The sequence below is a fragment of the Malus sylvestris genome, chromosome 15, assembly GCF_916048215.2.
Source record: "Malus sylvestris chromosome 15, drMalSylv7.2, whole genome shotgun sequence".
NCBI classification, from domain to species: Eukaryota; Viridiplantae; Streptophyta; class Magnoliopsida; order Rosales; family Rosaceae; genus Malus; species Malus sylvestris.
In genome coordinates this window covers 10,535,001-10,548,007 of record NC_062274.1, presented here as the reverse complement: position 1 = coordinate 10,548,007, position 13,007 = coordinate 10,535,001, and the positions used below count along the sequence as shown (strand labels likewise).

Here is a 13,007-nt window from a genome sequence, read left to right as displayed (position 1 = left end):
GTTGATCGGAAACTAATCGGAAATAAACCACGAAGCCTGAAGGAAAACAGACAGGATAATGCAGAGAGAGATGGCATGATACTGAACGTATAAAACCTGTCCCTAAACTGTCTTTTAAGTAAAAAACAGGCTTCAAAGAGTGAGTATTTACACCATGTTTTGCTTTACACTAGAGTTTCTAACGAAAAGAATGCACTCGGTATTGTATCAGATCCGTCTTCACTGTTACCAGCTGATGATCCATGTGTCTATAAACTGCCTCGTGCTATCAAGTATTCGATACTAGTTTAGCTTCTAGGATTTTTTAAGTTGGTTTCGCTTGAAATGTTAGGTTGCCGAACTTCAGACCTGTGAACTGGACTTCCCTGGCATTTTTTAGAGCTGTTGGATTTTGAGTCCATGCGGGTCTTGGCTGAGAAGCAATGCCGCACTCGAACTCTGTGACTACATGTTTGAGCTGAGCAACTACCTTGGACACTGACCATTAAAATGGCTTCCTTGTCGCGGGTGTCTTCGCACCACCAATTTTGAGGGATGCCATCAACAAATTCTTCCAAGGTATGAAACTCTTCGTGATGAACTGAGACCTCCACAGACTGTTCAGGTTTGATCATGCCTGCTGCTGGTGTGATCTATTATTTTATGTTTTAAAAAACAAAAGAAGTAAATTAGCAGAATAGACGCCTGCATTTTCCTTTCCAAAAAGGAAAAGAAAATTTATAGGACATAACAGAAGCAGCAGGGAGAAAGTGATACCTCAAGCCATCGAGGAAACCCGTTGGCACCTCTCGGGCGATAGTTAGGCTCTTCGCCATCCTCCTTGACAGTGGACTGGCCTTCACAAGTGATTTTAAATACGGCAGTATCCTTTACACATTTATTAGTGATACACAAAATGGACGTGTCCTGATTTTGAAGGATTATGTTGTTGGTGTTCAAAATAGTTTCTGGAACATAATTTGAATCTTCAAGATTAGACCTGATATTCTGATTGGATTTTACAATTTCCCCAAACTCCTTTCTCCTTACCGATCTATCAACATGAGCAATTTGTAAACTTAGTTTACACCGGACAGGTTTGTGATCACTGTCAGTCACGTCCATGCGTGCCTCGTACCTATATAAAATCGGGTACCAAGTTTAGAACAATTGAAGAAAAAGAGACTATAGGTAACTATCCCTGAAGAAGAACATACTGTATAATTGACGAGACTACAGGGCACTCTAAACTGCACTCAGCAACTGGTAATGGCCGATTGTCACGATATATTATTCTATCGCACCAGGCAGGAATGCGTTTCTTCTCACCAGAATCATATCCTGTAAAGGATGCATAGACAAAGTTTCAAATCAACACACTGGAAAATTCAATTTCGCAGATATGCACAATTTGCTCGTGTAAGAGAAACCAAGAGCGTTAATAGTAATGCAGAAATTGACTGCCGCTAGACCAAATACCTGCTAAACCTGCTTGGTGCCTTTCAAACTTGTATGTTGGAGGGAATCTGATGAGTGCCTCACGCATCCCTTGGAAAACTTTCCCGGCTTTCATCTCTGCTCTGAGCTGATCTTTTTCTCTGAGCCAATCAAAGCATCTTTGTGAAACAAAGTCCCTTGCTTCATCGTAAGATATACCAAAAAGCCGATAATTGAAATCACCGAGAAAAACAACCACATCTGCTTCAGCTAATTCAGGCCTTATATCTTCAGTGTTGCTGCTGACAGCCTAAATCACCAATTGTTTAACACTTGGCCAATAAATATAAAATTATGGATAAAAGGATTGATTTACAAACTAGAACAAGTACATACATTTGGAGCTCGAGACATATTAACAGAAGTTGAGACACCAGCTGCAAGAGAGAGGACCCATGGCAAGCCAGAAGAATAAAGCACCCAGAATAAATACGTAGAGAAGGCAAGAGAACAAGACAAAAACAGGTATGGTAGCATACCAGCTGCCGTGTTCAGTAGAGATGACCGGTTGAAGACCATATTTCGATAAATGTGATCAAAATCAGCATTACGGCGATTGACAGCTTCCAAATGTGCAGCCAAATGACAGTTCACAAAGCACATTATACGATCATAGACTCGGATTCTCAAACCAACACCTCCCTGCTTGAACATAATTAGTCTGTTCAGTGACCCTTTTTTCATAAGGAATAAGAAACCGATATGTTTAAGAAACTGAGCAGACAATCAAACTGACTCCATTCTATATTTAATTCCGTATACATGCCAAATGAGCACTGTGAATGGTGAGGAACAAACCTTGTTACCAATGGCACGACCAAATCCACACGGAACTGCTCCAGCATCAATATCCCCAACATGTGTTCTGAGATTCTTTCTTACCCTATATGAGAATTATGAGCTCATAAAAGGAAAGAAAAATATGAGGACAAAATCCACAAGGATAATCGCTTACCAAAGAGATATGAGCAAGCCTGCAAGCTGCCTAGAACCCATACGTTCGAAAGTTTTTCCTTCTTCTAAGGCCTTTCCTATATTATCAAGCCACCAGTTGCCAACAGAACTCCCTTCAAGCCCTACCTACAAAAGGAAAAGAATGGTAAATAAATCAATCAATCCATAGAACGAATAGAGATGTTGTATCTGTCCAAAGTAAACAAATAAGCAGTTCACAACATCATTGAAGGATCTTACAGTTTCTTTTGCTGCAGACATTGCAAGAAAGCCTGCGCCCATTTCTACTTCTTGTAACCCGACAACTACAATGCCAACATCCGGCACAGCAGAGCCCAACCATGACATTAGTGCATCCTGAGATGCTCTTCCTTGACCAACATTCCATGAGCCTACTAAAATTCTAACATTGTCTCTTTTGGTATATACACTTTCTTTTGCAGCCAATTCTGTACGTATCAAGTTGTCTGTAGGTCCTGGAGATTTGATGTGCCATCCGCGAATACCACCATGGGTGGCCAAGCTATAAACAACACCAGTTCCAACGGCCAGTTTTATCACTGGACTACTGTGTGCAACCCATCCTGCAATCAGATTTCCCTCAAGATCCAATACCTGAATCATGCCACTCACATAGCCTACATATATTCGTGCCCCAAGAGTGCAAAAGCATTGGACACCAGAATAATGGTGATTAAAATCTTGCACACGGTTACCATTTCCATCCCACTGAACCAGTAAACCATTTGTGCATCCGCTCCATATCATGCCATCCGCAGTTAGCACCAGCGCTTCTGTCTTCTTGGATTCTTCTACAAATGCCCCAGCCCCTCTTGTTGCAACTCGTCGAACAGCATCTGCAGCTCCCATTATAGCATTACGCGACCGTTGTAGAAAGCCCCCGGATTTCTCCTTTTTGGATGTTGAAACAAATTTTACCTTCATCTCATCTTCTACTGCTTGATCTTGCTGCACTGCTGACATGTCAACTCGATTCTCAATCTGACCTTCTACATTAAAGACTTTCACAAGCTCTCTTGTACGAGCATCCCTGACAAATCAAAGCCTTTTAGAATAATTCCAATGAAAATTATATATTAGAATCTCTACCTAAGCAACGATACACCCTGAAACTTTAACATCTCCCTGAAAACATACAATACTGAAAGAGTGAAATTCTGCAGAAAATCGCAGGTTTTTCCTCTTCCCTTTCTTGATCATTATACAAAAACATGAATTGTGTTAACCGTGTAAAACATGTAGCAATACACACACATATCACACACACCGCTAACACAAAGAAGGTATCAAATTGAAAACTAACCACCAGGAGAAGGACATAGAACCGGCACACCAAACTTTAGCTCTGAAATTATCAGAAACCAAACACTTGACATCTTGAGAAGATATACTACAGACGCCATTAACAGTAACTTGGCTCCTGAGGTCAATGCACGACCTCTCCACCAGTAAAGCTGCCATATGCCTTTCCTCAGGTTTTAGGGAGAGAGATTTTTCAATGGTTTCCCATGGCCAGATTTTGATAACACCGCCCTCGGAACCTGACCACATATCACCTGCATCCAATCAAAGCAACATGATATCAAATATATTAACATTTACATAGGAAAGTTAAAAAAAAAAGAAAAAAGAACCAAGCAATACACAAGCACTTGATGAAGAGTAACAAGTGAGCGACTGACCGTAAGCAGTGAAAACCATGGCGAGAACAGGAGCACGGTGGGCCTGCCAGGAAAGACCTTCCTTAAAAGGTGTAGAAGCATCCAAAGACTGATCCATCTTCCAAGACCTGATCTTGCCATCCTTATGGCCAGTCCAAATCAAGCGATTGCCAGTATCAACCGTGAGACAATGGGTGGGAGAGGTGTTGACGGATTCAATGTATGGGGCGGCGTCCTCATCACCCCTCATGACTCTGCCAGCAATACCAAAGCCAGGTTCAAAGACGTCCTTCAAATTCCAGACCCTGACTCCGCCCTCCTGGCCAGCCCACAGCTGGGTGTTGGTGCAGGCAATGGTCCTGAGGAACCTGCCGACCTGTGTCTCCCTGAGAGGGTGGGGTCTCAGCTCCAAGCAGGGGGGACGACCAGGATGGACGGAGGCGCGAGTTGGAACCTTGAAGATGCCAGTGCCGCCGCCGCTGCCAATGAATTCGGGCAACGGCTGGCATTCTCTGTTGCCATCAGGATCATCACCATCCTCCATGCAGAGGCTTTGGTCCAGCCTCTGGGAGTGAGTGCCGCCCACGTACACTTCGTAATCAGCACCGCCAACAGCATTACTAGTGGTGGTGGTGCTGCTGCTGTTGGAGGTGGAGTAAGGAAAGAAATCGTCGTCAGAAGAGTCGTAGTAGTCCACATTATTATTGCTATTAACGCTCTTGGGGGCAACGTGGACGTCGTCGAGGCTATGTTTGCGTATTTGGTGGTGGCGTTTTTGGGCGGAGGTTGGGCGCAGCTGATGGCTCAATGAATGGGATTTGCGGGGCGGAGGGGCGTTGCTTAGGCCCGCCAATGCGTCCCTGTCGTCGTCCTCACCTCTCTCCTCCATGGTACTAATCAGTTAACTAAGAGATGTTTTAATGTTGGTTGACGAATATATGAAGAGCTAGCTAAAAATGAGCTGCTAGCCAAAAGAGAATCTTTACTTGAACGAGATGATATCACCACGAAAAATGTAGAAAATCCATCAGAATTGAAAGAAAGAGGAGAACAAAACCAGAAGAGAGAGAGAGGAGAAAAGAGGAGAGAGAGAGGAGAAAGGGTCTAACCCTAAACTTGCAAAGGGGTGGGAGGGAAGGGGGGTCCGAGAGGAGAGGAGAGCACGTTGGTTGGTTGGTTGGTTGGTTGGTTTGTTGGAAAGCGAAGAGAGCGAGGGAGAGAGAGAGGCCTCCGCAGAACTAGGAGGAGCTTATATTCCGTAGCCAACGAATGCACTGCATTAGTGCATTGTGCTCTCCTCTCCTACGTGGACCATGCGCCTACAATTTGACCGTACACGTGTCACGTGTGGCCACCCAAATTTGCATTGCTTTTACCCATTTTAGAGGCTGAATTTTTGCTCACTGCCACTACTATCACTACCATATTGATTGCCGTTAAATGAGCGTGACTTAATTTATCTATTACACAAATTTTAAATTTTAAAATCATCTATCTAGCAGCAACCAGTGCGACGGTAAATAATATACATAAATTCTAAAATTTAACTAGCTAATGGTAAAAACAAGAAACCGCTGTTCTGGAGCAAAAGGATCGTTTGTGCGCATTTACAGATTCGAAATGAACCACGAACAAAAGTATTACACAATATCGAGCATTTATTTTCTTGTCATCCAATTCAATACACAGCCTTATGCTTGAAGCTTTCGTCAAAGTCTGGGAAGAGTAATAGGCTCAAACGTACACCACATCACCCTCTGTTTCCAGGGATCCTTAAACACTGACCAATTATTAAGAATTGAAAGAAAAATTGCTGCAGATGCTTTTGCTTTAGCAGACTGATAGCTCCTTAGAGGCAAAGGGAAAACAAATGACGGCCGGTCATTGTCAGAGAGAGGATTTGCTTAGAGACCTCTTCCACCTTCCTAGTTTCTCTCTTCCCTGAAAATTGTAATCACGATTTCTTTTAGAACTCAATAAACACCAACTGTATTCTTGGTTATGTCCAAATCAACTCGAGTAAAGCTTCATAGTAGAAGACTAGAGTCTAGATAAACACAAGTTCAAAGCAACAAAAAAGCTAGTAACTTAGGTATCTCCGCAAGCACAGATGAACAAAGAACGTATCAGCATCAAGCACAAATCTGTAGTCTTCGTCCATATGCACCCTTAGACAGGTTAATCAAAGCTAAGGTCATTGACAATGTAAACGGGGTAGATGTTTCCTAATGATAAGTTTGGTTTGTAACAACCAGTTCACACTGCTCATGGTCTTTCCCCTTGCCAATTGATCTCGCACCTTTGCCACCCAACTCTCGTCCTTTTGAGTTTTCTGGAACCTTTACAGCTTTACGCAATTGTTTGTGATTTTCCTACTAAACTAAGAGGCTTCCGAGTACTTCTGTGCAATGGAGGAATCACAACTTAATGTGGGTGACTGTTTTTATGGTTCATGTGCACCTGAGCTTCATCCTAAAGAATCCTTCAAATAGTTGGACGGGGGCAATGAACATTTTCCTGTCCTCATAAGTTTAGACCTAATGTATGTTTACTTGTTTTCCCTCATATATGACAGTTACAATCTTACTTCTGTTCCTATGCTAAGATGAGACCGCAGATGTTCTTCAGGATCATATTCTAGCCTGATCAAATTGGGTATTATCAAATGCTTCTTGGATTACCAAGGATTAATTCGACCTTACTAATCTTGTTGGAGCGATACTGACAGTATAACTCCGGAGAGGCAAGTTCTCACCCCAAGAGAAGTGACAGGGATTTCGGCTGCCTATGTACTTAACATAATCGTCTGGGATTACATTTCAGATTGCCTATATAATAGCCATAGGCCAGCATCTACATTACATAATCGTCTCAATTCAACGAGGTAGGTGGACTCACCCCAAGGCTGATATATTTGTGATGTTTTTGGTACTTGATATTTATAATCATTTATTTCACCTTGTAGTATGACTTCTAAACTTTGGCAGTCACATATCCAATTTAACTAGATTACATGGTACATACCTTGCGAGGTCGGACAGCTAGTTCATTGTCTACGATGGAGGTTGCCTTAAAGCCCAGGGGATGCAAAACCTCTTCATAACTGCACAAATTAGAATCAAGAATAATCAGTATAGACTAGAGTCTTGTAAGTAAAAACAGTATCATTTGTACGTGATCAATAGCAACACAAGGTCAGTACCTAAAAGACTGTAAAACAGGATTCGGAGTTGGAGCTTACTCTGAAACTGACACTTTGTAAGGCGGTCCACCAATATGATCACTGGTCTGCCATCAGATAAATTTACTTATCAATAGAGTATCAAACTATGTATAAACATATATATTAAAATTCGATAATTTTAACTAATCAAAATTTCAATAAAACTTGAAGAAATTAATATGCAAAAGGAAATGAGCTATTACCACAAATGATAATCAAAACCGGATCCCTTTTATTATCAGATGGATGCGTTCATGTTCATTGTAAGAAGGAAATACTAACAAAGAACAGAGACACACACACATACACACAATGAGAGAGAGGAATATCAAGGGAGAAAAGTTAATACAGGAAACATCAGTGTTATGAGCTCCCCATCCGGTTTTAAGATATCTGCGATCTTCCGTGCCCATGCAGATCTCATGTCTGGTTCAACAGCACAGAAGAACCTGTACCATAAGACACGATCAATCAAAAGGTCTTTCTCATGGGAAAAAAAAATACAGAGTGTTTCAAGTAACCTTACGTATAATCAAAAACGAGATCAAACAATTCAGTTGGATGCCAAGTGAAAAAGTCCACCTTTAAGAAGGTAAAGTACCGTGCTTTGGGAAGTGAGGAAAACAACTGCCATGACATTTCAAACAGAAATTTAAAATAAGGACTGCGTAATCTAACTAAAAAGGATCAGAAAAGAGTACATATTATTCATGGCCGACGGCGATTGACCTCTGGTTAAGTGAAAACGGAGTTTACCTCCAGAGCTTTGTTAATGGCATTCTCTGAAATGTCCAATCCAGTGGCATGACGTTCAGGACATGCAATTTCTACAACATCATATCCCTGCCATCATGCAAACAACTCGTAATCCAATTCCTACTGAGAATAGTGTAGTGACTGGAGAGTAATGAGTAGAATAGTACATACAGTGCCACATCCAGGGACAAGAGCCCTGCCCTTGGGAAGGGCTCCCGTCCGATGAAGATGGGAAATAACAGGCGTTGGCTGCCCTAAATCCCAAGGGGTCAAACCTTGCTCCCAGCACTTGTCCCAACCGCCTTATGAAACCAAAAACCCATCCATCAATCCCAATCAGAAAACCCAATTTATAACCTTATTCTTAAAGAAAATCGAATGGGTAGCTACCTGTAGAGTTGCTGTGCACGACTTGCTGAAGCTTGTCGACGGCGGGAGGGTTCTGGTGGGCATCTTCTTCCTCTCTCTTCCTCATCAGCCTTGTTTGGTTCGCGCGAGCAAGGAGGCTCCTCCTGGGAATCGAACCCACAAGATTTGGATTGAGACTGAGATTCCTAATGCATGATGAGAGGAGGAAATTGGAGCCTCTGCTGATAGGTCTTGTTTGGTAAGCCAGATTGGACTGGACGGGACTGGACTGGACTCGCAGGAGAGCCAGTTGCTAGTATTCTGATATTCTGAGAGGATTAGTCAGCAGCCAAGCCAACCCTCTCTCTTGGCCCGCGTGCCAACCGGCCCTCCCTCCTTCCGACGGACGTGTTTGTACCGGAGTTCTAGCAGTCAAACTCCCTCCGAACTCGGGAATTTAAGGTGACGTGTCCTCGCGTTTTATAAAAATTTAACGACGTGTCAAAATATTGCTAGTCCGATGGGCCGGGGTAGGGTATCTCAGATACATAGAATAATTTCCCCATCTCCCCTCCGTCCTTTCCCCGCCTCCCCTCCGTCCTTTCACCCCCCTCCTCTGCGGCTCTGCCAGTCCCGTTCTTGCAAACTCCACCTCTCTCACTCTCAGACACACACTCTCTCTCTCTCTCTCTCTCTCTCTCTCTCTCTCTCTCCCTGCGCCTCCATGAGAAGGGGCTGGAATAATTAAAGAAGAAGACAACCTAGTTGCTCCCTGCCTGGTAGTCTGGTAGAGTTTCTTCATCAACATATTCATGCTTTCTACTTTCTTCTTAAGTTTTATTTTCCCTTTTGTTTTAAATTATTGAACTTGATGAGTATTCTTTCTTGGTAATTATATTCCATCGAATATGAATTATGGTTGTCCACTGTCCATCTTAACATATCAAGTTTAACTTTTTATTTTTTGGTCTAATTGAATAATGGTGTAGGTACTGCTGGGTAGTTTTGAATTGTTTAGATTAGGTTGGTTTTCTCTGCAACTGTAACCTTTACAATGGGGGTCGTGAAAGATGGCACCGCCGCCGGATTTCTCCCTAGCAAACAAGTTTTCGCCATCCACTATCCCGGTTATCCTTCGTCCATGTCCCGCGCCATCGAGACACTAGGAGGAACCGAAGCAATTCGTAAGGTCTGCCAAGTTGCCCACTTTACTAATTCTCTAGTCCTTTAACCATTTTAATGTTGAGATGTTTCACCATTTGGCTTGCAGGCTCGTACTTCACAGTCAAGCAGGCTGGAGCTCCATTTTCGGCCCGAAGATCCATATGCACATCCTGCATTTGGAGACCTACGTCCTTGCAACAACTTTTTGCTCAAAATATCTAAAACCAAGTCTAGTGCTGGACAAACCGATCAAGTTTCCAATAGGACGTTGAAAAGGTCCTTGCAAGATGCAACTGACTTGGGCAAAGGCATACAGTCATCGGAACCCGAAAGTGAACTACTTGCCCTTAAAGAAGATGAATTGCAGAAACCTGATAATGATCAATTAAACTTTGATATTGTTGCTCGTGTTCCAGAGGCTTATCACTTTGATGGTTAGAGTGGCCCTGCTTGCATCAACACCTGTTACATCTCCTAGATTATTTACTTCGTTAAATTTTCCTGCAATTTCAGAACTGACTTTCAGTGGTGCTTCTTTTCCTCTTTTGACATGTTTAAAGGGATGGTAGACTACCAGCATGTCATTGCTGTCCATGCTGATGTTGCACGGAAGAAAAAGAGGAATTGGACAGAAATTGATGAGCCACACTTAGGTAAAGTCTCTAGGTTTCAATTCTTTTTAGTTTTTGTAACTTGAAGATATTCGTAACATCTTTCTTTCCTTCGCCTTACTGAGTGTGTTTATCTCTTGTACATTATTTTCTATCTATTTGTAGATAAGGGTGGCCTTATGGATGTTAACCAGGAGGATGTGATGATTCTACTACCTCAACTTTTTGCACCCAAGGATGTGCCTGATAGTTTAGTGTAAGATGTTCTAGCGTTTTTTTTATTCTTATATTGGAAATTTATTTTTGTCTTTGCATAATCCTGTTACCACAATTTTCCTTCAGAGATAACTTCTTGTTTTTGGTTATGATTCTTTCTTCATGACTACTTAAAGTCATCTAATGGGGTTATCCTTCTTTACTTTATCAATTATTGGTGGTTCCAAGGAGCTAAAATCAAGTATTATGAAGACATGTGGATGTGGGCACCTTTGTTCTAATCATATGAGAATATTCCCTTTATTGTATTTGATCTTGATTAGTTGGGGAGCTATGTGTTCCTTGTATCTTGTTAAGCTTTGTTATAGTATCTGATTAGATGCACCTCTGCCCTTCTTCTCTTGTACTCGTCTTCTTTCTCATAGGAATCTTTGTTTCTTATTATAAGACTTGGAACTTATTGGATGGTATATTATTTGATGGCCTCAAGCAAATTGCTCAATTTTCCTGTGCTAATGTATGCAGTGTACTTACCTTTTAGGTTGAAACCATCAGCGACGTTGAGTGCAAAAAAGAATCAAGAAGAACCTGTGCAACACCAATGGGAGGTGAGTGTTATTGTTGAATTACTCTACTGTTTTGATGACATAGCTAAATACATGCATGCTAAAAGCTATGATATTTGTACTTATTTGGCTCTTTTGAGGGTACAAGATGAGTCTTAGACCCCAGTGTTAAGATTCTTGTTTCAGCTTATTCGATAAGTTTTAACTAGGTGGATAGTTCAAACTGACATTATTATTTTCTTTTTTCCAGATGAGTATGGAGCCAGTTCTTGCACTTGACTTTGGCATCAGTGATATCCTAAATGTTAATTTTAGAAAGCTAGTTGTAATTTATTGCTGAGAGTTATTTTAAATTTTCCATATTTATTTATTTATCTCAGAAGAATAATAATAAGAGTTGATGGCATGAAAGTCATCAAGATTGGAATCTTTATGAAGTTCCTGCATAGCTGTGTATCTTTTCTACTTAGCATTCTTACAGATTCCTAAGAGAACAAATTGGGAGGAATATATATCCCATGGCTCAGATCAGTGGGTGTCACAGATGGCCTTGTCTCAGCTGTTTGATGAGCGGCCTATATGGCCAAAAGAGTCATTAACCGAACGCTTGCTTGATAAGGGCTTCAACTTTTCAGATCACATACTCAGAAGGTTGTCTTTCCTTTAACTTGTAGTCTTCTAGTCTTAGTCTTCGTTCTGTCGGTTGAGGTCATTTTGTTCTTGCAGGCTTCTTTCTAGAGTTGCATACTACTTTTCGCGTGGACCTTTTCTTAGGTTTTGGATAAAAAAAGGATATGATCCTCGCAAAGATCCTGATTCTCGAATGTGAGTTATAAACAAAGCCTCTTACACATATAGTATTTAGCAACTGTCTGCTTTTTTTTTTCTTTTTTCTTTTGCATGTAGGTTTCTGTTTCCATCATACAATGCTATTATTTAAAGGAAAGGGGAAAATTGTATATGGAAGCTTGTTACTTTTGATTATTGTAAAAGATAATGATGGACCTGAAAAGTCCTAATTACAATATGTATTCCGAAGGGGGGCAAAAGAACTCCCTCCACGACCACCTAATTTGATTCTGGATTTATCTCCTTTTTTGCTTATAGTAATATTTTGTTTCGGCAGATATCAGAAAATTGATTATCGAGTAAGACCACCATTACAAAGTTACTGTGATGCTAATTCAGCCAATCAGTAAGTTTCTCTTCAAAGTTTTCTTTAGTTTTGTTCAAAATCTAGTGTAACAATTAATTGTGTGAGAGAGAGGTTATTTCTTGGCATTTTCTTACTATGTTTGAATAAAGAAAGCAATGCTGACTTGATTGAGTGCTTACGGAGTTGTCCAGTAATTGGTTGTTATGAAACATCAACCATCTTATTTTTGCCCTAGTATCTGTACCATCATTAATTTTTAGAATTATGTGTTTCTTTCCATGCATTGTTTGGAGGATACTCAAGATGAGCCTTGCAACTGGTTCTAGCTTTGAAGACCAAATTTACTCGTTCTAATTTCCAGTTGTTAATATGAATGACAATTTGTCTATGCGAATAAGTTTTCTTATTCTTTTTCTTTTTGGGGTCACTCGTGCAGACTAAAGCATAGATGGGAGGATATATGTGCATTTCGAGTGTTCCCTTACAAGTGCCATACAACATTGCAACTATTTGAACTTGGTGATGATTACATTCAAGAACAGATAAGGAAGCCTCCAGCTCAGACAACTTGCTCCGTGAGTTTCTAGAATCAAGATGTGTTGTCACTTTTCCATGCAAATTCATCTATTTGCATATCCATAAAACCTGTATAATATAAAAGTACAATTGATCATAAGTTCTAAATGTTTGATGATGTATTGTGAGAATCTCTTTAATCCTGTAGACAATCATAATTTACTGTAGTGAAATGAAGTATATTAACTTACTTTTCCTTTATTTATTTGGGCCATTAGAATTTCAACGTTGGCTAGCCTTGAATTTAGCCTATTTCTTTGCAGTCTGAGACGGGATGGT

At 40.9% G+C, this 13,007-nt stretch overlaps 3 protein-coding genes across 9 annotated transcripts in view; 1 reads left to right on the top strand and 2 right to left on the bottom strand.

Moving 5' to 3' along the window:
- Nucleotides 1–59: 59 nt before the first annotated feature.
- On the bottom strand, nt 60–5,541 carry LOC126604048 (type I inositol polyphosphate 5-phosphatase 12-like). 2 transcript variants are annotated; one of them, XM_050271112.1, is made up of 11 exons: nt 4,134–5,541; nt 3,755–4,007; nt 2,671–3,481; nt 2,432–2,556; nt 2,275–2,359; nt 1,956–2,118; nt 1,813–1,853; nt 1,459–1,726; nt 1,197–1,320; nt 757–1,117; nt 60–632 (listed from the first exon to the last, which is right to left on the bottom strand). In XM_050271112.1, exons 1-11 carry the CDS (start codon nt 4,999–5,001, stop codon nt 288–290), a joined length of 3,444 nt encoding a protein of 1,147 aa, XP_050127069.1. In that variant the 5' UTR covers nt 5,002–5,541; the 3' UTR covers nt 60–287. The 2 variants fall into 2 exon arrangements, with proteins under 2 accessions (XP_050127069.1, XP_050127068.1); XM_050271111.1 differs by having other exon boundaries at nt 1,813–2,118.
- Nucleotides 5,542–5,689: 148 nt separating this feature from the next.
- LOC126604055 (probable thiol methyltransferase 2) lies at nt 5,690–8,789 on the bottom strand. 2 transcript variants are annotated; one of them, XM_050271127.1, is made up of 8 exons: nt 8,482–8,779; nt 8,263–8,393; nt 8,092–8,178; nt 7,862–7,962; nt 7,685–7,784; nt 7,354–7,400; nt 7,137–7,215; nt 5,690–6,053 (listed from the first exon to the last, which is right to left on the bottom strand). In XM_050271127.1, exons 1-8 carry the CDS (start codon nt 8,564–8,566, stop codon nt 6,000–6,002), a joined length of 684 nt encoding a protein of 227 aa, XP_050127084.1. In that variant the 5' UTR covers nt 8,567–8,779; the 3' UTR covers nt 5,690–5,999. The 2 variants fall into 2 exon arrangements, 1 of the variants encoding a protein (XP_050127084.1); XR_007616474.1 differs by having other exon boundaries at nt 6,003–6,053; nt 7,315–7,400; nt 8,482–8,789.
- The window catches only part of LOC126604050 (uncharacterized), a 5,886-nt gene continuing 1,640 nt past the window's right edge, over nt 8,762–13,007 (top strand). Inside the window, exons 1-12 of one of the 5 annotated variants that reach the window (XM_050271120.1) lie at nt 8,762–8,901; nt 9,429–9,628; nt 9,710–10,037; nt 10,164–10,256; nt 10,380–10,470; nt 10,972–11,038; nt 11,247–11,290; nt 11,477–11,647; nt 11,723–11,821; nt 12,123–12,191; nt 12,589–12,727; nt 12,992–13,007. The exon at nt 12,992–13,007 is cut by the window's right edge and continues 183 nt beyond it. In XM_050271120.1, coding sequence (XP_050127077.1) covers nt 9,494–9,628; nt 9,710–10,037; nt 10,164–10,256; nt 10,380–10,470; nt 10,972–11,038; nt 11,247–11,290; nt 11,477–11,647; nt 11,723–11,821; nt 12,123–12,191; nt 12,589–12,727; nt 12,992–13,007 — 1,252 coding nt within the window. In that variant the 5' untranslated portion in view covers nt 8,762–8,901; nt 9,429–9,493. Of the gene's footprint in view, nt 8,902–8,990; nt 9,227–9,428; nt 9,629–9,709; nt 10,038–10,163; nt 10,257–10,379; nt 10,471–10,971; nt 11,039–11,246; nt 11,291–11,476; nt 11,648–11,722; nt 11,822–12,122; nt 12,192–12,588; nt 12,728–12,991 lie in introns of those variants that run through there. The other 4 variants (XM_050271121.1, XM_050271118.1, XM_050271119.1 and 1 more) reach the window with 4 other exon arrangements.

Bases quoted from the DNA above. Each gene is read 5' to 3' on its own strand.
- LOC126604048 (XM_050271111.1), bottom strand. From the start codon at position 5,001: ATGGAGGAGAGAGGTGAGGACGACGACAGGGACGCATTGGCGGGCCTA. The intron at 3,482-3,754 runs GTTAGTTTTCAA...TTGATTTGTCAG, and splicing joins TCTATGTCCTTCTCCTGGTG to GGATGCTCGTACAAGAGAGC. The intron at 1,118-1,196 runs GTATGTTCTTCT...GATTTTATATAG, and splicing joins GTAGTCTCGTCAATTATACA to GTACGAGGCACGCATGGACG.
- LOC126604055 (XM_050271127.1), bottom strand. From the start codon at position 8,566: ATGAGGAAGAGAGAGGAAGAAGATGCCCACCAGAACCCTCCCGCCGTC. The intron at 8,179-8,262 runs GTATGTACTATT...GCATGATGGCAG, and splicing joins TTGTCCCTGGATGTGGCACT to GGATATGATGTTGTAGAAAT. The intron at 6,054-7,136 runs GTATGTACCATG...TACAATTTTCAG, and splicing joins TAGCTGTCCGACCTCGCAAG to GGAAGAGAGAAACTAGGAAG.